Source organism: Salmo salar, chromosome ssa02, assembly GCF_905237065.1.
Source record: "Salmo salar chromosome ssa02, Ssal_v3.1, whole genome shotgun sequence".
In the NCBI taxonomy this organism is placed as follows: domain Eukaryota; kingdom Metazoa; phylum Chordata; class Actinopteri; order Salmoniformes; family Salmonidae; genus Salmo; species Salmo salar.
The window spans coordinates 62985425-63012719 of record NC_059443.1 but is presented as its reverse complement, the minus strand read 5'-3'; the positions used below and the strand labels follow the sequence as shown (position 1 = coordinate 63012719).

The 27295-nt window shown below is 45.7% G+C and overlaps 2 protein-coding genes and 1 long non-coding RNA gene across 3 annotated transcripts; all 3 read right to left on the bottom strand.

Moving 5' to 3' along the window:
• Positions 1-2445: 2445 nt before the first annotated feature.
• LOC123730493 (uncharacterized) lies at positions 2446-3117 on the bottom strand. Its single transcript, XR_006761936.1, has 3 exons — positions 2964-3117; positions 2813-2871; positions 2446-2707 (listed from the first exon to the last, which is right to left on the bottom strand). It is a non-coding gene; the product is annotated as an uncharacterized lncRNA (long non-coding RNA).
• Positions 3118-10326: 7209 nt separating this feature from the next.
• Positions 10327-12759, bottom strand: LOC106599202 (chromatin modification-related protein eaf-1-like). Its single transcript, XM_014190319.2, has 2 exons — positions 10431-12759; positions 10327-10351 (listed from the first exon to the last, which is right to left on the bottom strand). The coding sequence occupies exons 1-2, from the start codon at positions 12626-12628 to the stop codon at positions 10342-10344; spliced, it is 2208 nt and encodes a 735-aa protein (XP_014045794.2). The 5' UTR covers positions 12629-12759; the 3' UTR covers positions 10327-10341.
• A 12829-nt stretch (positions 12760-25588) lies between these two features.
• LOC123737608 (autotransporter adhesin BpaC-like) lies at positions 25589-27295 on the bottom strand. Its single transcript, XM_045713264.1, has 3 exons — positions 27137-27295; positions 26986-27044; positions 25589-26880 (listed from the first exon to the last, which is right to left on the bottom strand). The coding sequence occupies exons 1-3, from the start codon at positions 27172-27174 to the stop codon at positions 25589-25591; spliced, it is 1389 nt and encodes a 462-aa protein (XP_045569220.1). The 5' UTR covers positions 27175-27295.

The following is a 27295-nucleotide window of genomic DNA, read 5'->3' as shown; positions in this document are numbered from 1 at the left end:
ACCTGCGCCTTCAATCATTTTACCTGTTAAGATTAGTAATGCATTCAGTCTATCAACGTAAGACATTTGTGAGCACTACTTTAGTCTTATGGGGCAACAAGTTGCATGTATTAAACTATAGTTGACAAATGGCCTACCTAATGTAAGTAAGCAGAAACTTGTCCAAATTAGGGGTGAAAGTAGCCATTAAACTCAGTTATGGTGGATCAAACTGAGCAGGTAGCCAACTTTAAATTGATTTGTTTGACAGAGTCAGACAACCATGAAATGCGAAACGGAGCCTGTGCATACTACAAAACACAGAATTAAGATGTTTACATGCCATAGTAGCCCATCTCCAGGGTACAAGCTTTCAGGTTTTTGTAAAACAGGATTTGATCTTTACATGTCAACACAAAATAAATACTTCAGTATCCATGTAAACGTGGTTCAGTGGCTTTAATGTAGAGCCAATCTTGGGATTTGTCAACCAGCAGCAAAGAAATTATACATTTGAAATCCAAAAGATTAGGAACTGTGAACCACATTCCCTTTTACTACAAATTGCACTGGCAACCAACACTGTTCTCAACCAGCAAGCCAAAGGTAGACATTAAACACACAATATTTCTAAAACACAAGGAGGCACTTTTAAAGGTACAATATTTTATTGTTTTACAAGTAATGCAGGGTAGCATGAGCAGCAGTAACTCCCTGGCCGTCGCAAAAGCATACAGTGGAAGCTTAAAGAAAGTGTCAGCAACAACTCAGAATTGTCATCCAAAGGATGAATCTACATTTACAATTCTGTTGATAGATGATTAGTACAAAGGATTTCAAAATCAGAACGCAAAGTTCAGATGTGTAAAAGTTATACATTGCATCCCAGTAGCCGTTCCCTTGTGGTGGGGTTCCTTTAACAGGTTGTGAGTTTTTAGCAGGTGGGGATATGCTTCTCCGCTATCAAAAAGGTATAACCTCCCCAGTGGTGTGGCAGGATTGGGAGTAGACAGTTCTGCCATTCTCATAAACGATGTAACTATATTGGGATGAGAACTGACTGTTCAACGATGCTGCCTTGAACGCTGCTGGAGCTGACACATTAGGTGCCTTCATTGTCACCATCAGACACAAAATCCTGAGAAACATCACTGCTGCTAAAATCCATGTTGCTTGAGGAGTTGGCCCTCCTGTTCAAGGCTGTGCTTCTGCCGAGGCAAGGGCGCCTGTCGCTTCTGCCGAGGCAAGGGCGCCTGTCGCTTGCCCGCGCTGTCGCCTGCCGAGGCAAGGGCGCCTGTCGCTTCTGCCGAGGCAAGGGCGCCTGTCGCTTCTGCCGAGGCAAGGGCGCCTGTCGCTTCTGCCGAGGCAAGGGCGCCTGTCGCTTCTGCCGAGGCAAGGGCGCCTGTCGCTTCTGCCGAGGCAAGGGCGCCTGTCGCTTTTGCCGAGGCAAGGGCGCCTGTCGCTTCTGCCGAGGCATTTGAACCAGATTCCGCACTTGATGAGGCACTGTGGCCGGTTGCTTCCACTGCCGAGGCAAAGTGGCCGGTTGCTTCACATAAGGTATTTGGGCCAGCCGTGACGCTTGCTGAGGCATTGTGGGTGGCTGCTTCTGCTGAGGCACGGGAGTCGGATGCTTCACCCAAGGTATTTGGGCCAGCCGTGACACCTGATGAAGCATTGTGGCCAGGTGCTTCACCTAAGGTATTTGGGCCAGTTGCCACGCTTTCCGAGGCATTGTGGGTGGCACTGTGGCCAGTTGCTTCTGCTGCCGAGGCTCCGTGGCCAGTTGCTTCACCCAAGGTATTTGGGCCAGCCGTGACACCTGATGAAGCATTGTGGCCAGGTGCTTCACCTAAGGTATTTGGGCCAGTTGCCACACTTGCCGAGGCATTGTGGGTGGCACTGTGGCCAGTTGCTTCTGCTGCCGAGGAACCGTGGCCAGTTGCTTCACCTAAGGTATTTGGCCCAGCCGTGACGCTTGCTGAGGCATTTCGGGTTGCTGTTGAGGCACGAGAGTCGGATGCTTCACCCAAGGTATTTGGGCCAGCCGTGACGCCTGATGAAGCATTGTGGCCAGTTGCTTCACCTAAGGTATTTGGGCCGGTTAGCACACTTGCCGAGGCATTATGGGTGGCCGCTTCCGCTGCATTACGGGGGGCCGCTTGCGAGGCACTGTGGCCAGTAGCTTCCGCTGCCGAGGCACTGTGGCCAGTTGTTTCCGAGAAACCGTGGCCAGTTGCTTCACCTAAGGTATTTGGCCCAGCTGTGACGCTTGCTGAGGCATTTCGGGTTGCTGCTGCTGCTGAGGCACGGGAGTCAGATGCTTCACCCATGGTATTTGGGCACGCCCGTGACACCTGATGAAGCATTGTGGCCAGGTGATTCACCTAAGGTATTTGGGCCAGTTACCACACTTGCCGAGGCATTATGGGTGGCCGCTTCCGCTGCCGAGGCATTACGGGGGCCGCTGCCGAGGCACTGTGGCCAGTTGCTTCACCTAAAGTATTTGGGCCAGTCGTGGCGCTTGCTGAGGCATTGTGGGTGGCTGCTTCTGCGGTACGGGATCCAGTTGCTTCACCTAAAGTATTTGGGCCAGTCGTGGCACTTGCTGAGGCATTGTGGGTGGCTGCTTCTGCTGCTGAGGTACGGGATCCAGTTGCTCCACCTAAAGTATTTGGGCCAGTCGTGGTTCCTTTTAATTTATTTGGGGGAATATATCTATAGTTACCTACGAAATAAAAGAAAGTTACAAATCGTAAAATGCCAGCATTTGAAGTTCTGGGATTTATACAGTGTTATTTTTACTGAATTAAATGTGTAGAACAAAACACACCTTTAGGTGGAGGATAACAGGTTATCCCTCCAATTAACAGGCAACAAATCCAAGAAATTCTAAAGAAAAGGAAAAACATCCTAGTCAGTTAAATACAGCTACCTGTAAAACATGGAAGACAAGGGAAACAAACTAGAGCCATACAACTTACCTCAAAGACATTTCAAAACTCACAGCCATTTTTCTCATCAAAACCTCAGTATTCAGAACTAATGGTAGCCAGAAGCCTTACCAGGAGATCCCTGATATTGTATCTGATTGTCTTTCTTGCTGTGCCTTACAAAGGAATCCTAGACCCTTCTAATCTGGCTGGTTAATTAGGTACATCTGCAAGCCACTGAACATCATTTCCATTGGTCCAATTTCCCAATTGAGATTAGGTGCGCTTGATTTCATTCAGCTGGTGTGCTGGAGGGTTTGCGCATCATGGACAAATCCAATGGTTTTAAAGAGTGAACTCTACCTACCCATTGCACTGGGTGAGCTTAATCAAGTGCACCTTTTATTTCATGCTAATTAATATCCTGCCAGGGGCTTTTGCATGTGCAACCTCAGTGGTCCGGTAGAAGTGTGATATGCAAAAATATATTTTAGATTTTTCAAAGTAGCCTCACTTTGCCTTGATGACAGCTTTGCACACTCTTGGCATTCTCTCAACCAGCTTCACCTGGAATGCTTTTCCAACAGTCTTGAAGGAGTTCCAACATTTGCTGAGCACTTGTTGGCTGCTTTTCCTTCACTCTATGGTCCAACTCATGCCAAACCATCTCAATTGGGTTGAGGTCGGGTGATTGTGGAGGCCAGGTCATCTGATGCAGCACTCCATCACTCTCCTTCTTGGTCAAATAGACCTTACACACCCTGGAGGTGTGTTGGGTCATTGTCCTATTGAAAAACAAATGATTGTCCCACTAGGCGCAAACCAGATGCGATGGCGTATAGCTACAGAATGTTGTGGTAGCCAGCGTGCCTTGAATTCTAAATAAATCACAGACCGTGTGACCAGCAAAGCAGCCCCACACCATCACACCTCGTCCTCCATGCTTCATGGTGGTTACCAGACATGCGGAGACCATCCGTTCACCTACTCTGCGTCTCACAAAGACACGGCGGTTGGAACCACAAATCTCAAATTTTTACTCATCAGACCATAGGACAGATTTGCACCGGTCTAATGTCCATTGCTCGTGTTTCTTGGCCCAAGCAAGTCTCTTCTTATTGGTTTCTTTGGGTAGTGGTTTCTTTGCAGCAATTCGACCATGAAGGCCTGATTCACACAGTCTCCTCTGAACAGTTGATGTTGAGATCTGTCTGTTACTTGACCTCTGTGAAGCACTTATTTGGGCTGCAATTTTTGAGTCTGGTAACTCTCATGAACTTATCCTCTTCCGCAGAGGTAACTCTGGGTCTTCCTTTCCTGTGGTGGTCCTCATGAGAGCCAGTTTCATCATAGCTCTTGATGCACTTGAAGAAACTTTCAGTTCTTGAAATGTTCCTGACTGTCGTTTCCCTTTGCTTATTTGAATGGTTCTCACTATAATATGGACTTGGTCTTTTACCAAATAGGGCTATCTTCTATATACCACCCCTACCTTGTCACAACACAACTGACGCATTGAGAAGGAAAGAAATTCCACAAATAAACTTTTTACAAGGCACACCTGTTAATTGAAATGCATTCCAAGTGACTACGTCATGAAGCTGGTTGAGAGAATGCCAAGAGTGTGCAAAGCTGTCATCAAGGAAAAGGGTGGCTACTTTGAAAAATCTAAAATATATTTTTGCATATCACACTTCTACCGGACCACTGAGGTTGCACCTGCAAAAGCCCATGGCAGGATATTAATTAGCGTGAAATAAAAGGTGCACTTGATTATTAAGCTCACCCAGTGCAAAGGGTGGCTACTTTGAAGAATTTCAAATATAAAATATATTTTGATTTTTTTAACACTTGTTTTGGTTACTACATGATTCCATATGTGACTCACCACCTGGATTCGATCTTATGTAGTAAAATGTGAAATTGTGTTATTTAAAAAAAAAAATTTTTTACATCTGCTAAAAGTAGAGACTCAGAGCTTCAAAATGGTGTATATCATGACAGTTGATTAACTTTTAATCTCACTTTTGAGAAAATCACTTTTGAATGTTTTGGTATGTAGTTTAGAGCTCTTCTTTGTCTACACCCATTCAGCATCGTTCACGATGATTTGTTTACCTCTGGATAACATGAAAACAGCCTAACCAATTCTGCTGGAAACAATTTCATGATGCTTTCTTGCAGACGTTTACTGACATCGGCCATATTCAACGGGTGTTGTACACACGTCACGTAACGTTAGCTAACGAGCTAGCCAGCTAACGTTAGCTAGATAAACAGCAATGAACAAAGTGGTAACAATGCCACAGTGCTGGGAGCTAACCAACCAGGTCCAATGTTAGCTAGCTAACATTAGGCTCTAACTAGAAAAGCAAATGGCTCTGGGAAACAAATAATAACGTCAGCTAGGGAACCAGCCAGCTAACTGTACACTTTAGCTTGAAATGAAACCACTTTGTCAAAATTAGAAATGTGTCATATCTGAAAATGTAGCTAGCTAATGCTAGACTATAAACATGCATCATGGACAGGAATGCCATACCACGGTTGCACGGTTTGAAGATGTTATCCAGAGTCAGGTGTTTTCTCCATCTCTTTAGCTATCATACTCTAATTACACTGATTTCAAATCTTGATCCTCCAGAAAACGGAGAGAAACACTTATGCAGCTCCACAATACAAAACATTTTTTAAAAAGCAGTGTTCGACAGGATTACCAACACAGACTGACGAACTCAAATAGACAGACGACTTCAATATGATAGACCAATCCGAACTCCTCTCTCGGCATGTCCAGCCCACTCATTATCTCAAAAAATCATGGCTAGTGAGAAGTTTGCTTACTTTTACTGTGGCTTAACCAACAAGGCTCGTAATTTAACAATTGTATTGGTATTTACAGATGGCATACATGTTTGTTATTAAGGCACATGAAAGTTCACGTTCGAGAAGGAATTTCTGCCAAAAAACGCATTTAGATTTTTACGTTCAAACGGCTCTCCTGTGAAGTCGTGACTTGCGACATATGCCTAGTTCCCTGAATCGGGTCACATATGTGTTATTTCATAGTTCTGATGTCTTCACCATTATTCTACAATGTAGAAAATAGTAAAAATAAAGAAAACTCTTGAATGAGTAGGGGTGTCCAAATTTGAGTGCTACTGCATGGTAGACAAGAGATTGTCCGACAACACAGAATTACATTTTTTTACATAAAAGCAGAGCATTGAATGCGTATACAATTTCATCCCGTGTCATGAGTCTTTGGCCAAACAGGCAGTCGACTACAGCAGGCACATGTGTTCATTTGTGTCAATGTTTGTGAATGAGTTCCATGTATCCTAGCTAAGCTTCCCTCCTAGTGCCTTGCCGGCTTCATCATTGGAACTTAAATGGATCCATTTAAGGTCTGAGTTCTCATACTATGTAGTTAGATGATTTCACCAACAATACTTGGTTTAGAAAAATGTACTTGTTCTTATTTTTTAATTTCACCTTTATTTAACCAGTTAGGCCAGTTGAGAACAAGTTCTCATTTACAACTGCGACCTGGCCAAGATAAAGCAAAGCAGTGTGACAAAAACAACCACACAGAGATACATATGGGATAAACAAACGTACAGTCAATAAAACAATAGAAAAATCTGTATACAGTGTATGCAAATGAAGTAAGGAGGTAAGGCAATAAATAGGCCAATAGTGGCAAAGTAATTACAATTTAGCAATTTACACTGGAGTGATATATGTGCAGTTGAGAATGTGCAAGTAGAAATACTTGTGTGCAAAAGAGCAGAAAAACAAAAACAAATATGGGGATGAGGTAGGTAGTTGGTTGGATGGGCTATTTACAGATGGGCTGTGTACAGCTGGAGCGATCGGTAAGCTGCTCTGACAGCTGACGCTTAAAGTTAGTGAGGGAGATATAAGTCTCCAACTTCAGTGATTTTTGCAATTCGTTCCAGTCATTGGCAGCAGAGAACTGGAAAAATATAGAGTTTGCTCCCCCCCAATTGCAGCTATAAAAGCCTCCACTCTTCTGGGAAGGCGTTCCACTAGATGTTTGAACATTGCTGCGGGAACTTCCTTCCATTTAGCCGCAACAGCATTAATGAGGTCAGAAACTGATGTTGATTGATTAGGCCTGGCTCGCGGTCGGCGTTCCAATTCATCCCAAAGGTGTTCGATAGGGTTGAGGTCAAGGCTATTTGCAGGCCCGTGAAATTCTTCCACACCAATCTCAAACCGTTTCTGTATGGACCTTGCGTTGTGCACAGGGGCATTGTCATGCTGAAACAGCAAAGGGCCTTCCCCCCAAACTGTTGCCACAGTTGGAACCACAGAATTGTCTAGAATGTATTGAGACTGAGCTCTTCAGTAAGGCTGCATGCAAGGCTGTGTGCTCGATTTTATACGCTGATGAGGCCAAAATAGCCGAATCCAGTCATTTGAAGGGGTGTCAACATACACAAAATAGGACCATGAGGAAGGTCTGACATTTCGCCACTTGACAACACTAACGTATAGCCAATATTTCAATTTGAACAACCAGTAGCAAATGTAAACACCAGATATTTGAAAACTGAGCCACATTCCCTTTTACTACAACCTGCACTGGCAACCCACATCATATGTTTGAAATCAGCAAGCACAGTGGGCACAGGAGAACCCTCAGTATGTATTTCAATGACACATTTTTATTTATTCAATCATGCAAGAGTACCGGCAACTTCCTGGTCAAAACAAAAGCATGACTAAAACCTGAAAGAAATTAAAACAGTGTCAGCAACAGAATCTTATTTAATCAATTTGACATTAAAAGTCTTACCATCAGCTTCTAAAGGATGACTCCACCATTAGATTTTCCTGTTGGCCCATACATGGTTAGTAAAAAGGACTTCAAATACAGAAAGCAAAGTTAAGATAAGATCAGATTAAAGTTGTACGTTACCTTGTAGGATCCTTTACTAGTGGCGGGTATGTGCTTGGTTCAAATATGCCAACATCACTGTCATTGGGAGCATTTCAACTGTCAACAGGCATAATCAGTCAACAGGAACTGTAGGAACGGATTGGGACTGTTCAACGATGCTGGCCTGAGAGCTACCAGAACCACCATCTTTAGTACTTTCGTAGTGTTTCTGCTGAGACATGGGGCCAGTTGCTTCTGGGGCATTTGGGCTGGATGGCAGACTTGCTGAGGCATGGCAGTCAGTTGCATCTGCTGCTGGGGCATTGGAGCTGGATACCACACTAGCGGAGGCTGCTTAGGATCAGCGTCCAGCTGCTTTTGCATCGGAGCTGGATGCCGCACTTGCTGGGGCATAGGGGCCGGTTGATTCTGCTGCTTGGGAATTTGGGCTGGATGCCACACTTGCTTCTGCTGCTGAGGCATGGCAGTCGGTTGTTTCTGCTGCATTCAAGCTGGACGCCACACTTGCTAAGGCATGGCGGTCGGTTGCGTCTGCCGCCGAGGCTCAGTGGCCGGTTGCTTTTTTTGCTGGGGCATTTAAACCAGATGTCACACTTGTTGGGGCACGGCAGTCGGTTGCTTCTGCTGCTGGAGCTGGATGCCACACTTGTTGGGGATTGGGGGCCGGTTGATTCTGCTGCTGCGGCATTTGAGCCAGATGCCACAGTTGCTGGGGAAATTGGAGCTTTATACCACACTTGCTGAGGTTGCTTAGGATGCCACACTTGCTAAGGATTCTGTGGCATGGCAGTCGGTTGCTTCTGCTGCTGAGGCACAGCAGCCGGTTGCTTCACCGAAGATATTTGCGCTAGCCGCCACACTTACTGAGACATTGTCGCTGGTTGCTTCTGCCGAGGCGGCATGGGAGCCGGTTCCTTTTGTTGCTGAGACACAAGACAGTTTATTTTGTTTAGCTAGGCAAGTCAGTTAAAAACAAATTCTTATTTACAGTGACCGCCTACTTGTGAAGTCCACCGGCCAAACCCTCCCCTAACCCAGACGACGCTGGGCGAATTGTGCGCTGCCCTATGGGACTCCCGATCACAGCCATTTATGATACAGCACTGAACAAACCCGGGTCTGTAGCGACGCCTCTAGCGCTGCGATGCAGTTCCTGCACCACTCGGGAGGCCTTCTTGCTGGGGCATAGGAGCTGGTCCCTTTTGTTGCTTTAGAATAGGAGCTGGTGTCTTTATATCAATAATTACCTAGGAGCCAAGACATTTCTGCATAGTAAAATGCCATCATTTATTAAAGTTATTGGCACTATACAAAGTGTTATTTTAACTGAATTACTTTGTGTAGCACAAACACCTTTAGCTGGAGCATAGCAGGTTATCCCTCCAATTAACAGGCAACAAATCCAAGGAATATTAAAAATGTATCCTTGTCAGTTAACAGCTACCTGTAAAACCTGGAACAAAAAGGGAAACAAACTAGAGCTATACAACTCACCTCAAGTAGTTCAAAAGTCACAGCCCTTTTTCAAATCCACACCTCAATATGAAAAACTAATGGTAGCCAGAAGCATTAAGGAGATCTTCCTAATTGTAGCTGCTCATCTTTGTTGCTGCACCTTATAAAGGAATCCTAGACCCTGCCAGCCACTGAACTTCACTTCCATTGGCCCAATTGAGATTAGGTGCGCTATACTTCATTCAGCTGGTGTGCTGGAGGGTTTGCACATCATGGACCCATCCGATGGTTTTATAGAGGGAAATCTAACTATCCACTGCACTGGGTGAGCTTAAATCAAGTGCACCTTTTAATGCCAGGGGCTGTTGCAGGTGCAACCTCAGTGGTCCGGTAGAAATGTGTTGTGCATAAAGGCTGCAGACACATTGAGATTGTGTCAAATTAAATGAAGTAGTCTGGGGTTGAAGTGTCCAAAATAACATTTGAGCCATCACCTAGATATGGGACAGACACCTAAACTGATTTGACTTTGCCATATGGGCTGTAGTATAAGGCCAAATGCAAGTTTAAAACTAAAAGGTCACTCAATTCTAATGCCAAATGAGCCATCTAAAAACAATTCCCTATACATTAGCTTACTCACCAATGCATGCCTACAGCTGAAGTATGAACATGAGGAATGTCTGACAAGTCACCCCTTGACAGATGTTCTGATGTAGACCCAAGCTATTACATTGAACAACCAGTAGCAAATGTGAAAAGATTAGAAAAGCAAAGAATTAACTTAACAGCAGTCATTTTTACTACAGACTGCACACCACCTGTTCTCAATTAGCAAGCAATGGACACAAGAATCATTATTTCAAAGAGACAAAACATTTTTGAAAATAAAATTGTTTATTGATTCCATCACGCTTGAGCACCAGCAACTTCCTGGTCGAAACAAAAGCAGAAAGAAATGCAAACAGTGTCAGCAACACAGAATGTTAAGTAACCAATGTCAAAAACAATTCTCACCATTAGAGCTTCTAGAGGATGACTCCGTTACATTTCCCTGTTGATAAACACATGGTTAGTACACAGAACTTCAAAGTCAGAGAGCAAAGTTAAGAAAGGTTAAAGTTAACCATTACCTTGCAGAATCCTTCACTAGTGGTGGATGCATGCTTGGTGCACCAATGCCAACATAACTGTCCTTGGGAGCATTTCCACTGTCAACAGGCATAGCCTCCCTAGGAGTGTAGCGGGTTTGGGAGAAGACAGTTCTGCCCTTCTCGTAGTGCGATTTGGAACTGTAGGAATAGATTGGGATGACACCCAACTGTTCAACAATGCTGGCCTGAGAGCTACCAGAGACACCATCTTCAGTGCTTTCGTAGTGCTTCTGCTGAGACATTGGGGCAAGTTGCTTCTGGGGCATTTGAGCTACATGCCATAATTGCTGAGGCACGGGGGTCAGTTGCTTCTGCGGTAGAGGCATGGAGGCCAGTTGCTGCTGGGACATTTGAGCTGGATACCACACTTGCTTGGGTATGGCGGTCGGTTTCTCCTGCGGAAGAGGCATGGAGGCCGGTTGCTTCTGCTGCTGGGGAAATTGAGCTGGATGCCACACTTGCTGATGTGTCTGAAGCATGGCGGTCAGTTCAATTTGCTGCTGAGGTTCAGTAGCTGGTTGCTTCTGCTGCTGAGGCATTTGAACTGGATGCCACACTTTCTGATGTGCCTGCGGCATGGCGGTCAGTGCAGCGACTTGTTGCTTCTGGACCATTTTAGCTGGATACCACACGTCGTGAGGCTGCTGGGGCATAGGGGCCGGTTGCTTCTGCGCCAGATGCCACACTTGCTGAAGCATGGCAGCCGGTTGCTTATGCTGCTGGGGAATTTGAGTTGTTTGCCACAGTTGGGGTATGGCGGTCAGTTCCTTCTGCGGTAGATGCATAGGGGCTGGTTGCTTCTGCTCCGGGGGAAATTGATCTGGATGCCACACTTGCTGAGGTGGCTGGGGCATTGCGGTCAGTTCAATTTGCTGCTGAGGTTCAGCGGCCGATTGCTTCTGCAGCTGGGGCTTTTGAGCTGGATACCATGCTTGCTGGGGCATGGCAGTATGTTGCTTCTGCAGCATTTGAGCTGGATGCAACACTTGCGGCGGCATGGTGGCCGGTTGCTTCTGCGGCAGATGCATTGGGGCTGGTTGATTCTGCAGCATGGTGGCCAGTTGTTTCTGCTGCTGGAGCATTTGAGCTCGATACCACGTTAGCTCGGGCATGGAGGTCAGTTGTGTCTGCAGCATTTGAGCTGGATGCCACCCTTGCTGGGGCACGGCGGTCGGTTGCTTCTGCGGCAGAGGCATGGAGGCCAGATGCTTCTGGGGCATTTGAGCTGGATACCTAACTTGCTGGGGTATAGTGGCCTGTTGCTTCTGCTGCTGAGGCTCAGCAGTCGGTTGCTGCTGAGGCTCAGCAGTCGGTTGCTGCTGAGGCTCAGCAGTCGGTTGCTGCTGAGGCATTTGAGCTGAATACCACACTTGCTGAGGTTGCTGGGGTATGGCGGTCAGTTCCTTCTGCGGTAAAGGCATTGGGGCTGGTTGCTTCTGGGGAAATTTAGCTGGAGTCCACACTTCCTGGGCCAAGGTGGTCGATTGCTTCTGCTGCCGAGGTTCAGTGGGTGATTGCTTCTGGGGCATTTGAGCTGGATGCCACTCTTGCTGAGGCATGGCGGTCATTTCCTTCTGCCGCCGAGTTGCAGAGGCTTGTTGCTTCTGGACCATTTTAGCTGGATACCACACATCATGAGGCTGCTGGGGCATGGGGGCCGCTTGCCACACTTGCTGAAGCGTGGCAGCCGGTTGCTTATGCTGCTGGGGCATTTGAGCCGATTGCCACAGTTGTGGTGGAATGGCGGTCAGTTCCTTCTGCGGTTGACGCATAGGGACTGGTTGATTCTGGGGCTTTTGAGCTGGATACCACACATACTGGTGCATGGCAGTCAGTTGCTTCAGCAGCATTTGAGCTGGATGCAACACTTGCTGAGTTACGGCGGCCGGTTCCTTCTGCTGCTGAGGTTCAGTAGCTGGTTGCTTTTGCTGCTGGGGAAATTGATCTGGATGCCACACTTGCTGAGGTGGCTGGGGCATTGCGGTCAGTTCAATTTGCTGCTGAGGTTCAGCGGCTAATTGCTTCTGCAGCTGGGGCTTTTGAGCTGGATACCATGCTTGCAGGGGCATGGCGGTCAGTTGTGTCTGCAGCATTTGAGCTGGATGCCACCCTTGCTGGGGCACGGCGGTCGGTTGCTTCTGCGGCAGAGGCATGGAGGCCAGATGCTTCTGGGGCATTTGAGCTGGATACCTAACTTGCTGGGGTATAGTGGCCTGTTGCTTCTGCTGCTGAGGCTCAGCCGTCGGTTGCTGCTGAGGCTCAGCCGTCGGTTGCTGCTGAGGCTCAGCCGTCGGTTGCTGCTGAGGCTCGGCAGCCGTCGGTTGCTGCTGAGGCTTTGGAGCCGTAACGCTTGCTGCTGAGGCTCAGCGGTCGGTTGCTGCTGAGGCTCAGCGTCGGTTGCTGCTGAGGCTCAGCCGTCGGTTGCTGGAGGCTCAGCAGTCGGTTGCTGCTGAGGTTCAGAGTGGTTGCTTCTGGGGCATTTGAGCTGAATACCACACTTGCTGAGGTTGCTGGGGTATGGCGGTCAGTTCCTTCTGCGGTAAAGGCATTGGGGCTGGTTGCTTCTGGGGAAATTTTGAGCTGGAGTCCACACTTCCTGGGCAAGGTGGTCGATTGCTTCTGCTGCTGAGGTTCAGTGGCTGATTGCTTGCTGGGGAATTTGAGCTGGATGCCACACTTGCTGATGTGTGCCTGCGGCATGGCGGTCAGTTGCAGAGGCTTGTTGCTTCTGGACCTTTTAGCTGGATACCACACGTCGTGAGGCTGCTGGGGCATAGGGGCCGGTTGCTTCTGCGCCAGATGCCACACTTGCTGAGGTTGCTGGGGTATGGCGGTCAGTTCCTTCTGCGGTAAAGGCATTGGGGCTGGTTGCTTCTGCTCCTGGGGAAATTTAGCTGGATGCATCACTTGCTGAGGTGGCTGGGGCATGGCAGTCGGTTCAATTTTCTGCCGAGTTTCAGCAGCCGGTTGCTTCTGCTGCTGGGTACATTGAGCTGGAGTCCACACTTCCTGGGCCAAGGCGGTCGATTGCTTCTGGGGCATTTGAGCTGGATACCACACTGCTGGGGCATGGCGTCAGTTGCTTCAGCAGCATTTGAGCTGGATGCCACACTTGCTGGGGCATGGCGGCCGGTTGCTTCTGCGGCATTGGGGCTGGATACCATGCTTGCTGTGGCATAGCTGTTGGTTGTTTCTGCGGTATAGGCATTGGAGCCAGTTGCTTCTGGGGCATGGTGGTCAGTTCCTTCTGCTGCTGAGGACCAGTAGCTGGTTGCTTTTGCTGCTGGGGAATTTGAACTGGATACCACACTTGCTGAGGTAGCTGGGGTATGGAGGCCTGTTCCTTCTGATGCTGAAGTTCAGTAGCTGGTTGCTTCTGGGGCATTTGAGCTGGATACCACGTTTTCTGAGGTGCCTGGGGCATGGGGACCAGTTGTTTTTGCAGGATGGCAGCCGGATGTTTCTGTTGCCCTTCGGTCAGCTGCGCTTGCATTTGAGCTGTTGGAGAGCTGTAATTACCATATCCTTTAGACCCAAGTGAGCCTGCATAGAGCCATGCTGCATCAGACCCTAGTGCAGGATACCCATCACCTAGGTTAGAAAAAGTAAAGTATAATGCCAGCCTTTGAAGTTACTGGAACCGCAACTGTTATTTGAAATTAATGTGTAGAAACTCACTTGATGTAGAACAGGTTATCCCTCCAATTAGCAGGCAACAAAGCCAAGAAACTCTTTAAAAAAAAAAGAAAGTCTGTTATAAACATAGCTACCTGTAACACCTGAAGGACAAGGGAAACAAACTAGATCAATACTTTTAAAAACCTACCTGAAAGCGATTCCAATCATCATGTACACTTTTGCACTTCAAAACCGCCCCAGTAATCAGAACTAATGGTCAGTATAAGCCCTAGCATAATAACCCTTTTGCTGTATCTGGCAGGCTTTTGGTTGCTCCTTTTAAACAAATCCCCAGACCCTTCTAATGTCATTGGCTAATTAAGGACAGCTGTAAACCCATGAACTACATTTGATTCCTAATTCCAAATTGACCCCTAAATCCTACACCCTGGCCTAAACACTCCTGTGAATCAGAAATGATTGAATAGGTATAAGCAATATGGCCACAATTGCATCCAGCCTATCAGAAGGCAAGGTGAAGCAATTACCATATTGCTATAACCTATCTGATCGTTTCAAATGCCCAAAAGTGACTAAGCGGTAGGTGTAGGGGCTAGGGGGTTGATTTGGAATTCAGAAATTTACTCAGGTGTGGTTGATTCTCTAATTGAGTTCCTGACAGGTGTGACAGCCCTTACTCTAAAGCACGCTTCAAACTCATTACACGGAGGGCCGAGTGTCTGTGGGTTTTCGCTCCTTCCTTGTACTTGATTGCTGAATTAGGGCCACTAATTACTCCCCTCACCTACAGTAGTTGTCTAGGTCTTAATTGAAAGGAAAAAACTAAAACCTACAGACACTAGGCCCTCCATGGAATGAGTTTGACAACCCTGCTCTCAAGTAGGAAACACATTTTGTCTTGGCACTTCATTGATCGGGTTTAAATTATTGCTTGTACAAAATTCACTTGGTTCATTTGAAGTTTAGAGGCTAAATGAGCAGTTAGGCACCATTATTTTACACATGCCTTCTTTTAAACAGTGTGTTTCATTCAGCATAGGAAGAGTAGATGGTTAACAAGTTTCAGGTGTACATAGCGCATCATCTTGGACAAATTCTGAATTCAGACAGACGCCAATTAAACACTCACATTATGCAAACACACCACACACATATGCTTTTGATGATTTGAGTCTTTAATTTTTCAGACACAAACATATAGTAGGGCTCATTTGAATGGTAATGCTAAAGCAACTGACTGTAGACCAAAGTCAAGAAGTAAAGTCAGGAGAGGTGCATCTGCCACAACCCGAAATTCGGATACTAATGTTATTTTCCAACAGCAAGGCTCAGATCACCATGGCAGTGTTGCCATTGTTTATAAAAAGGTTTCCTTTATAATGTAAAAAACATGTCTCCAACACCCACTCACAAACTGAAATAATTTGTGTGTACATTATACAATCAATAAATGAGAGAGAGCCTCAATCACGTCATTCATTTATGCACTGTAGGCTACACATTAACTGCAGCAAATTGGTTCCTGTTTCAGTCATGTTTTTGTTTGCATGGGTCAATCAAAAACACTAATGGCGGATGAATCAGAATTAGTTGGGTAACATAGATAATTAAGATGTTTTATTTGCATAATATGCTCATGTGAGATACTTGTCATATGTGAATGCATCTGTTAAACCATGTGGAGGGATGGCGTGATTAATGGGGAACCAATTACTTGTCTCCACAATGTCTGTGCGCAAGTCACTCCCTCCTTTGGCATTGGGGGAAGGTGTATGGCAGTGTCTGGACCATTGTATGTCCTCTCTGATGTTGCACTTATCTTGGGATAGTGTATGACCTAGAGGCTCACTCCCCTCAGTGAGCTTGTCCAGGAGTAGAGTCAAGAGGGGGTTTACTCGAGATGAGAGTATCTAGAGTTGTCAATTGATTTATGCCATTGGATGAGCTAATGGTTCTGTTCTATATCGTACCAGGGAGAGATGGTTCCAGTTTGGGGTAGGAGGACCAGACAATGGTCTATACAATGAACACTGTTGACACAGCAGTTGCTGTCTGCTATGTTTTATAGATATCTTTCACACAAAACTTAACCTTGTGACCCATTCTATGTATCTGTGGTTCGTCATGTACGTTGAGAGGGCTGTATCTTGGCTATGAAAGATCTTTGTACTTCTGTGTAGTCACTTTTCAATGGTTCATTAGAGATAGCGCATCATTGAAAGTCAAGTGCTTTTGCAAAAGCATCTTAATTATTAAAGATGTAGTTTTAAGTATAACTCTGACTGGTGTGTGAAGTTTGTAACTCTCCTCATTTAGTAATGCAGAAATTAGCCACCACACGACGGAGCCTCCACGTGACAGGTGACGGCTGTAGGATGAAGTTGGTGAAGAGCAGAGATTTTTGTAAAGTTCATGCAGTCCACATATATACTCACGTCGGAAATGTTTTATTCCCAGAACGCAACACACTTTGAAAGGCGGTGACCAACAATTGTCACCGACTTGACAATAGTGATCAGCCCACTATCTCCATAAAATGTCTCCCTCATGTGGATGAAATAAAACACAAGACAACAACCCATCTCATCATCCTCTGACCGTCTACCCTCCTTTGTGGAAGCATTTTTTTCCAATGTTGTCTCAACTTTGATTGTAGTACACATCCACAAACACATAAACTGGAATGCAACTGTTTAGATAGCTATGCATATATCTCCAGCCCCCTTAAATCTGCCAAATAGTGTTTTCCCTATTCCGACTGATGTTTCCACTTTGCACTCCATCCCTGATAATTATACTTGATTCCAAGTCTGTGCCTTGAAAATTCCCATCTCCTTTTCTTCTCCTGTTTGTTTAAGCACAGCAGGCAGACAATCTGTTCTTTTATATTCACCCCAAGTGCTCCAATCCTTCTTTACTTTATTATACAGCCCTTAATGTCTAGAAATCTGCACTCACTCCCCTCTTCCACTGCTATAGGCTGGCCTACTGTAACTGGAACACAAATGTATGTCACTTAAATCAGACCTGGGTTCAAATACTATTTAAAATATTTCAATTAATTTCACATACATTCAAAGTAAGTATTCTGATCTTTTATTTGAAAAGATAAGTAGTTAAATGCTTTTATGTATTTGGAAATACACTTGGAAAGTGTTTGAAAAACTCAAATTCACACACCAAATTCACCCACTGCAAAGATTTGAAAACGTATAATACAATTGTCCGACTATTTGGTTTTACAATAAGCATTCAAATACAAAAATACGTTGTTTTTTTTGGGGGGGGGCTGTGTATTACAAGATCCTGAAATACAAATGTTTTTGAACACAGGTCTGCGCTTAAATGTAGCATTTGCATGAAAATACACAAATATGTATTGTATTGTAATATACTGCATCATATTCTATTGTATTTGTTGTTTCTTTGTGATTATATTTGAAATCCTCAACTGTTATTTTTTTCTGAAGACAGATTCCAATTCTTCTTTCTGTTAGACCCTCCAGGCCCTATTAGTCTACTGAGGTCAGTCAGTTGTGATTGTAACCATCAGATCCAAAATTTCAGTGGTGAGTAGCCACTGAGCTGTTGTCAACTCGCAGATGGCAGACTTGACCTCACATAAAGACACACCATGCCCACCAGAGCACACACATAGCCTACATACGATTCAGGTAGAAATCAATACTGACTCCAAAACAGACACAATTATTATTTACATTCATTTATTTGTTTGTTTTACAACTCAGTTTTAGGATCAGGTAGTACTGCCTGCTTCACCTCCTAAAATTAAGAAAAAAATATTTGAGAAGCAATATAGAGACATTATAAAGAGGCAACTCAGTATAATTTACTGCTGCTTTCTATATATTATCAAAGCCACTTAAACGTATACTGCTCCATAGACATGTGTTCAAATAGAATTTGTTTCTTTGAAATACTTTTTAGCTGCTCTTAATTGAGTTTGTCACTCCAGGCAGGCTCAATCAACCCTCAAAGAAAACCAATACTATTTGAACTCAGGTTTGTTTTCACCTCAAACCTTGAGATCGCCTCTTATAAGTGAGTGGAGATCTCTCCCTCGGGCATGAGCCATTTCATGTCTGACACGCCGTCGTAAATGCCCACGCGGCAAAGGTCACGTGACATCAGGCTGAAGTAGCTCAGAGATTTTTCATTGGACTTCACCCTGTTTACCAGCACAAACAGGAACTGTGACAAATAAATCATAGTTATGTTCAGTAGGGCACAACGTAGCAAAACGTTCTGCAACGGAAACTAAAACCTGTGGTTTTATTGGACGAGACCAATGTCAACAGTAGTTCAATATATACAGTATCTCACAAAAGTGAGTACACCCCTCACATTTTTGTAAATATTTGAGTATATCTTTTCATGTGACAACACTGAAGAAATATATATATATAATATTTTGTGTGGCCACCATCATTTTCCAGCACTGCCTTAACCCTCTTGGGCATGGAGTTCACCAGAGCTTCATAGGTTGCCACTGGAGTCCTCTTCCACTCCTCCATGACGACATAACGGAGCTGGTGGATGTTAGAGACCTTGCACTTCTCCACCTTCCGTTTGAGGATGCCCCACAGATGCTCAATAGGGTTTAGATCTGGAGACATGCTTGGCCAGTCCATAACCTTTACCCTCAGCTTCCTTAGCAAGGCAGTGGTCGTCTTGGAGGTGTGTTTGGGGTCGTTATCATGTTGGAATACTGCCCCGTGGCCCAGTCTCCGAAGGGAGGGGATCATGCTCTGCTTCAGTATGTCACAGTACATGTTGACATTCATGGTTCCCTCAATGAACTGTAGCTCCCCAGTGCTGGCAGCACTCATGCAGCCCCAGACCACGACACTCCCACCACCATGCTTGACTGTAGGCAAGACACACTTGTCTTTGTACTCCTCACCTGGTTGCCGCCACACACGCTTGACACCATCTGCACCAAATAAGTTTATCTTGGTCTCATCAGACCACAGGACATGGTTCCAGTAATCCATGTCCTTAGTCTGCTTGCCTTCAGCAAACTGTTTGCGGGCTTTCTTGTGCATCATCTTTAGAAGAGGCTTCCTTCTGGGACGACAGCCATGCAGACCAATTTGATGCAGTGTGCGGCGTATGGTCTGAGCACTGACAGGCTGACCCCCCTCCCCTGCAACCTCTGCAGCAATGCTGGCAGCACTCATACATCTATTTCCCAAAGACAACCTCTGGATATGACGCTGAGCACGTCCACTCAACTTCTTTGGTCGACCATGGCGAGGCCTGTTCTGAGTGGAACCTGTCCTGTTAAACCGCTGTATGGTCTTGGCCACCGTGCTGCAGCTCAGTTTCAGGGTCTTGGCAATCTTCTTCTTTATGTAGAGCAACAATTCTTTTTTTCAGATCGTCAGAGAGTTCTTTGCCATGAGCTGCCACGTTGAACTTCCAGTGACCAGTCAGTATGAGGGAGTGTGAGAGCGATGACACCAAATTTAACACACCTACTCCCCATTCACACCTGAGACCTTGTAACACTAACGAGTCACATGAAGCCGGGGAGGGAAAATGGCTAATTGGGCCCAATTTGGAAATGTTCACTTAGGGGTGTACTCACTTTTGTTGCCAGCGGTTTAGACAGTAATGGCAGTGTGTTGAGTTATTTTGAGGGGGCAGCAAATTTACACTGTTATACAAGCTGTACACTCACTACTTTACATTGTAGCAAAGTGTCATTTCTTCAGTGTTGTCACATGAAAAGATATACTCAAATATTTACAAAAATGTGAGGGGTGTACTCACTTTTGTGAGATACTGTATATATATATAGGTTTTGGTGAGTCGCTCTTTTCAGGTCCAGTAGCTGCTCTCCTGCTCTCACCTTTTCAACGAATTCTGGGGCCAGAGCTCCTGAACTAGCCGGTCCTTGAGCACTTCATAGTCACCACTCCCCCTGTTGATGAAGAGCAGGATGTGCCCCTTCACCTCTGACTGGTACAGACCCACTGCTGTGTGAGAGAGAGAGAGAAAGGAGAAAAAGGAAATGAGAGAGAGCGAACGACAAAGAGAAAGAAAGAGGTATGGGAAATAGATATCAAAATAGGCATGTGACAGTACATTAACTGTCTGTAGGTATAGTCTGGTTATATGACTGAACATGAAAGGCTAATAATACAAAGATGTGATGCCACGGTATAGTTTTAACAAGGCTGGTACCCTAGGAAGGTGATGGCTTGCTGAAAGAACAGGCATTTCTCAGCCTTGGCGTACAGGTCATACTCCAACAGTCGTCCAAGTACCTTGCGCACCAAACACACATGCTCGGCGCGAGTAGCGGAGTATACCAGAATGTCATTGATATACACCACTACACCCTGCCTGTGCAGGTCCCTGAAAATCTCGTCGACCATTGGGGTCGGGAATTCTGTCAGGGGTGCGTAACTGGTGGCATGGAAGTCAAACGCAGGAGAGCAGAACTTGGTAAATAGCCGGAGCCGTTTAATGTACATAACTACCGGCATACAAAAATAACAAAACACATGGGCACAAAAACCCGTATCGCACCAGTCACATAAAGCACACGTACTTACAATAAACATTTCCCGACAAGGAAAACAGGGGGGGAAACAGAGGGGGAAACAGAGGGGACATATACAACATGTAATTAGGGAATTGAAAGCAGGTGAGTGCGACAACCAGACAAAACAAATGGAACATGAAAAATAGATCGACGATGGCTAGAAGACCGGTGAGGTCGACCACCGAACGCCACCCGAACAAGGAGAGGAACCGACTTCGGCAGAAGTCCTGACACAGACTCATATTAAACATCTCCAATCCAAAATTAAATCTAGAATCGGCTTCCTATTTCGCAACAAAGACTCCTTCACTCACGCCGCCAAACATACCTTCATAAAACTGACTATCATGCCGATCCTCGACTTCGGCGATGCCATTTACAAAATAGCTTCCAATACTCTACTCAGCAAACAGGATGCAGTCTATCACAGTGCCATCCGTTTTGTCACCAAAGCCCCTTATACCACCCACCACTGCGACCTGTATGCTCTAGTCGGCTGGCCCTCGCTACATATTCGTCGCCCGACCCACTGGTTCCAGGTCATCTATAAGTCTATGCTAGGTAAAGCGCCGCCTTATCTCAGCTCAATGGTCACGATAACAACACCCACCCGTAGCACATGCTCCAGCAGGTATATCTCACTGGTCGTCCCCAAAGCCAACACCTCCTTTGTCCGCCTTTCCTTCCAGTTATCTGCTGCCAATGACTGGAACGAATTGCAAAAATCACTGAAGCTGGAGACCTATATTTCCCTCACTAACTTTAAACATCAGCTATCTGAGCAACTAACCGATCGCTGCAGGTGTACATAGCCCATATGTAAATAGCCCACCCAATCTACCTACCGCAACCCCATATTGTTTTTATTTACTTTTCTGTCTTTTGCACACAGTATTTCTACTTGCACATCATCATCTGCTCATCTATCACTCCAGTGTTAATTTGCTAAACTGTAATTACTTCGCTACTATGGACTATTTATTGCCTTACCTCACCACGCCATTTGCACACACTGTATATAGACTTTCTTTTTGTTCTATTGTGTTATTGACTGTATGCTTGTTTATTCCATGTGTATCTCTGTGTTGTTGTTTGTGTCGCACTGCTTTGCTTTATCTTGGCCAGGTCGCAGTTGTAAATGAGAACTTGTTGTCAACTAGCTTACCTGGTTAAATAAAGGTGAAATAAAAAAATGATAATTAAAACCAGGAATGCACAATCCCTCCATCAGTGCTCAGACTGTCCGCAATAGGCTGAGAGAGGCTGGACTGAGGGCTTGTAGGCCTGTTGTAAGGCAGGTCCTCACCAGACATCACCGGCAACAACGTTGCCTATGGGCACAATCCCAGCTTCGCTGGACCAGACAGGACTGGCAAAAAGTGCTCTTCACTGACGAGTCGCGGTTTTGTCTCACCAGGGGTGATGATTGGGATTTGCGTTTATCCTTGAAGGAATGAGTGTTACACCGAGGCCTGTACTCTGGAGCGGGATCGATTTGTAGGTGGAGGGTCCGTCATGGTCTGGGGCGGTGTGTCACAGCATCATCGGACTGAGCTTGTCACTGCAGGCAATCTCAGCGCTGTGTGTTACAGGGAAGACATCCTCCTCCCTTATGTGGTAACCTTCCTGAAGGCTCATCCTGACATGACCCTCCAGCATGACAATGCCACCAGCCATACTGCTCGTTCTGTTCGTGATTTCCTGCAAGACAGGAATGTCAGTGTTCTGTCATGGCAGGCAAAGAGCCCGGATCTCAATCCCATTGAGCACGTCTGGCACATGTTGGATCCGAGGGTGAGGGCTAGGGTCATTCCCCCTAGAAGTGTCCGGGGAACTTGCAGGTGCCTTGGTGGAAGAGTGGGGTAACATCTCACAGCAAGAACTGGCAAATCTGGTGCAGTCCATGAGGAGGAGATGCAGTGCAGTACTTAACCTCTCTCGGGTATGTGGGACGAAATCCCACCTAGTCAACAGCCAGTGGAATCGAGTGGCGCGAAATACGAAAAACCTTAAAAATGCTATAACTTCAATTTCTCAAACATATGACTATTTTACACCATTTAAAAGACAAGACTCTCGTTAATCTAACCACATTGTCCGATTTCAAAAAGGCTTTACAACGAAAGCAAAACATTAGATTATGTTAGGAGAGTACCCAGCCAGAAATAATCACACAGCCATTTTTCAAGCAAGCATATATGTCACATAAACCCAAACCACAGCTAAATGCAGCACTACCCTTTGATGATCTTCATCAGATGACACTCCTAGGACATTATGTTATACAATACATGCATGTTTTGTTCAATCAAGTTCATATTTATATCAAAAACCAGCTTTTTACATTAGCATGTGATGTTCAGAACTAGCAAACACACCGAAAAAATTACTCTTGATAATCGTTTACAAAATACATAACAATTATTTAAAGAATTATAGATACAGAACTCCTTTATGTCAGATTTTAAAATAGCTTTTTGGCAAAAGCACATTTTGCAATATTCTGAATAGATAGCTCGCCATCACGGGCTAGCTAATTTGACACCCACCAAGTTTGGCGTTCACTAAATTGGATTACCTTTGCTGTTCTTCGTCAGAATGCACTCCCAGGACTTCTACTTCAACCACAAATGTTGTTTTGGTTCAAAATAATCCATAGTTATGTTCAAATATCCTCCGTTTTGTCCGTGCGTTCAGGTCCCTATCCGAACGGTGATGCGCGGATGCATGTCGTGACAAAAAATGTCAAAATATTCCATTACCGTTCTTCGAAGCATGTCAAACGCTGTTTAAAATCAATTTTATGGATAATATTCCAACCGGGCGACGTTGTTTTCGTTCAAAGGCTGAAAGAAAAACATGGCCACTTCTCGGGGCCACGCATCTCCTGTCTCTGAGCCACCAGCCTGACCACTCACAAACAGTGCTCCTGTACCTAGCCCAGAGACAGCAGAGATCTCATTCCACTTTCTGGCACCTTCAGAGAGCCTATGGGAGCCTTAGAAATTGTCACGTTACAGCAGAGATCCTGTATTTTCGACAGAGATGCCACAGAAGCACAAGAAATGGTCAGAGAGGGCACTTCCTGTGTGGAATCTTCTCAGGTTTTGGCCTGCCATATGAGTTCTGTTATACTCACAGACACCATTCAAACAGTTTTATAAACTTTAGTGTTTTCTATCCAAATCTACCAATTATATGCATATTCTCATTTCTGGAAAAGAGTTGTAACCAGTTTAAATCGGTACTTTTTTTATCCGGACGTGAAAATACTGCCCCCTACCCTAGAGAGGTTTTAATGCAGCAGGTGGCCACACCAGATACTATTACTTTTGAATCCCCTTTGTTCAGGGACACAAAATTCCATTTCTGTTCATGTCTGTGGAACTTGTTCAGTTTATGTCTGTTCTCATGTTCATACAAATATTTACAAGTTAAGTTTGCTGAAAATAAAAACAGGTGACAGCGAGAGGACGTTTCTTTTGAGGAGTTTATTTTAACTTCATTTGCAGTGAAATGATAAAAATGTATCTTTAAATTGTCTTGGGAACAGGAGTTGATAAATATTTCTATCAGCGTCTCAGGGTAAATGCGAATGCATGTGTAATCTTTGACACTTTTGCTAACAGACAGCATTTCAACCACATAAAATACACACCCAAGACTAACTGAAGTTACCATTCTCAGCTTTCCATTTCCTCATCTGTCAAAATGACATTTGGCACAGGACCAATGTGTTCTAGCATGCTACCTGCGCCTTCAATCATTTTACCTGTTAAGATTAGTAATGCATTCAGTCTATCAACGTAAGACATTTGTGAGCACTACTTTAGTCTTATGGGGCAACAAGTTGCATGTATTAAACTATAGTTGACAAATGGCCTACCTAATGTAAGTAAGCAGAAACTTGTCCAAATTAGGGGTGAAAGTAGCCATTAAACTCAGTTATGGTGGATCAAACTGAGCAGGTAGCCAACTTTAAATTGATTTGTTTGACAGAGTCAGACAACCATGAAATGCGAAACGGAGCCTGTGCATACTACAAAACACAGAATTAAGATGTTTACATGCCATAGTAGCCCATCTCCAGGGTACAAGCTTTCAGGTTTTTGTAAAACAGGATTTGATCTTTACATGTCAACACAAAATAAATACTTCAGTATCCATGTAAACGTGGTTCAGTGGCTTTAATGTAGAGCCAATCTTGGGATTTGTCAACCAGCAGCAAAGAAATTATACATTTGAAATCCAAAAGATTAGGAACTGTGAACCACATTCCCTTTTACTACAAATTGCACTGGCAACCAACACTGTTCTCAACCAGCAAGCCAAAGGTAGACATTAAACACACAATATTTCAAAAACACAAGGAGGCACTTTTAAAGGTACAATATTTTATTGTTTTACAAGTAATGCAGGGTAGCATGAGCAGCAGCAACTCCCTGGCCGTCGCAAAAGCATACAGTGGAAGCTTAAAGAAAGTGTCAGCAACAACTCAGAATTGTCATCCAAAGGATGAATCTACATTTACAATTCTGTTGATAGATGATTAGTACAAAGGATTTCAAAATCAGAACGCAAAGTTCAGATGTGTAAAAGTTATACATTGCATCCCAGTAGCCGTTCCCTTGTGGTGGGGTTCCTTTAACAGGTTGTGAGTTTTTAGCAGGTGGGGATATGCTTCTCCGCTATCAAAAAGGTATAACCTCCCCAGTGGTGTGGCAGGATTGGGAGTAGACAGTTCTGCCATTCTCATAAACGATTTGTAACTATATTGGGATGAGAACTGACTGTTCAACGATGCTGCCTTGAACGCTGCTGGAGCTGACACATTAGGTGCCTTCATTGTCACCATCAGACACAAAATCCTGAGAAACATCACTGCTGCTAAAATCCATGTTGCTTGAGGAGTTGGCCCTCCTGTTCAAGGCTGTGCTTCTGCCGAGGCAAGGGCGCCTGTCGCTTCTGCCGAGGCAAGGGCGCCTGTCGCTTCTGCCGAGGCAAGGGCGCCTGTCGCTTCTGCCGAGGCAAGGGCGCCTGTCGCTTCTGCCGAGGCAAGGGCGCCTGTCGCTTCTGCCGGGGCAAGGGCGCCTGTCGCTTCTGCCGAGGCAAGGGCGCCTGTCGCTTCTGCCGAGGCAAGGGCGCCTGTCGCTTCTGCCGGGGCAAGGGCGCCTGTCGCTTCTGCCGAGGCAAGGGCGCCTGTCGCTTCTGCCGAGGCAAGGGCGCCTGTCGCTTCTGCCGAGGCAAGGGCGCCTGTCGCTTCTGCCGAGGCAAGGGCGCCTGTCGCTTCTGCCGAGGCAAGGGCGCCTGTCGCTTCTGCCGAGGCATTTGAACCAGATTCCGCACTTGAGGCACTGTGGCCGGTTGCTTCACATAAGGTATTTGGGCCAGCCGTGACGCTTGCTGAGGCATTGTGGGTGGCTGCTTCTGCTGAGGCACGGGAGTCGGATGCTTCACCCAAGGTATTTGGGCCAGCAGTGACACCTGATGAAGCATTGTGGCCAGGTGCTTCACCTAAGGTATTTGGGCCAGTTGCCACGCTTTCCGAGGCATTGTGGGTGGCACTGTGGCCAGTTGCTTCTGCTGCCGAGGCTCCGTGGCCAGTTGCTTCACCCAAGGTATTTGGGCCAGCCGTGACACCTGATGAAGCATTGTGGCCAGGTGCTTCACCTAAGGTATTTGGGCCAGTTGCCACACTTGCCGAGGCATTGTGGGTGGCACTGTGGCCAGTTGCTTCTGCTGCCGAGGAACCGTGGCCAGTTGCTTCACCTAAGGTATTTGGCCCAGCCGTGACGCTTGCTGAGGCATTTCGGGTTGCTGTTGAGGCACGAGAGTCGGATGCTTCACCCAAGGTATTTGGGCCAGCCGTGACGCCTGATGAAGCATTGTGGCCAGTTGCTTCACCTAAGGTATTTGGGCCGGTTAGCACACTTGCCGAGGCATTATGGGTGGCCGCTTCCGCTGCATTACGGGGGGCCGCTTGCGAGGCACTGTGGCCAGTAGCTTCCGCTGCCGAGGCACTGTGGCCAGTTGCTTCCGAGAAACCGTGGCCAGTTGCTTCACCTAAGGTATTTGGCCCAGCTGTGACGCTTGCTGAGGCATTTCGGGTTGCTGCTGCTGCTGCTGCTGAGGTACGGGATCCAGTTGCTCCACCTAAAGTATTTGGGCCAGTCGTGGTTCCTTTTAATTTATTTGGGGGAATATATCTATAGTTACCTACGAAATAAAAGAAAGTTACAAATCGTAAAATGCCAGCATTTGAAGTTCTGGGATTTATACAGTGTTATTTTTACTGAATTAAATGTGTAGAACAAAACACACCTTTAGGTGGAGGATAACAGGTTATCCCTCCAATTAGCAGGCAACAAATCCAAGAAATTCTAAAGAAAAAGAAAAACATCCTAGTCAGTTAAATACAGCTACCTGTAAAACATGGAAGACAAGGGAAACAAACTAGAGCCATACAACTTACCTCAAAGACATTTCAAAACTCACAGCCATTTTTCTCATCAAAACCTCAGTATTCAGAACTAATGGTAGCCAGAAGCCTTACCAGGAGATCCCTGATATTGTATCTGATTGTCTTTCTTGCTGTGCCTTACAAAGGAATCCTAGACCCTTCTAATCTGGC

Bases quoted from the DNA above. Each gene is read 5' to 3' on its own strand.
- LOC106599202 (XM_014190319.2), bottom strand. From the start codon at position 12,628: ATGCCCCAGAAGCATCTGGCCTCCATGCCTCTGCCGCAGAAGCAACCG.
- LOC123737608 (XM_045713264.1), bottom strand. From the start codon at position 27,174: ATGAGAAAAATGGCTGTGAGTTTTGAAATGTCTTTGAG. The intron at 27,045-27,136 runs GTAAGTTGTATG...CTTTTTCTTTAG, and splicing joins AGTTTTGAAATGTCTTTGAG to AATTTCTTGGATTTGTTGCC. The intron at 26,881-26,985 runs GTGTGTTTTGTT...TTTATTTCGTAG, and splicing joins CTGTTATCCTCCACCTAAAG to GTAACTATAGATATATTCCC.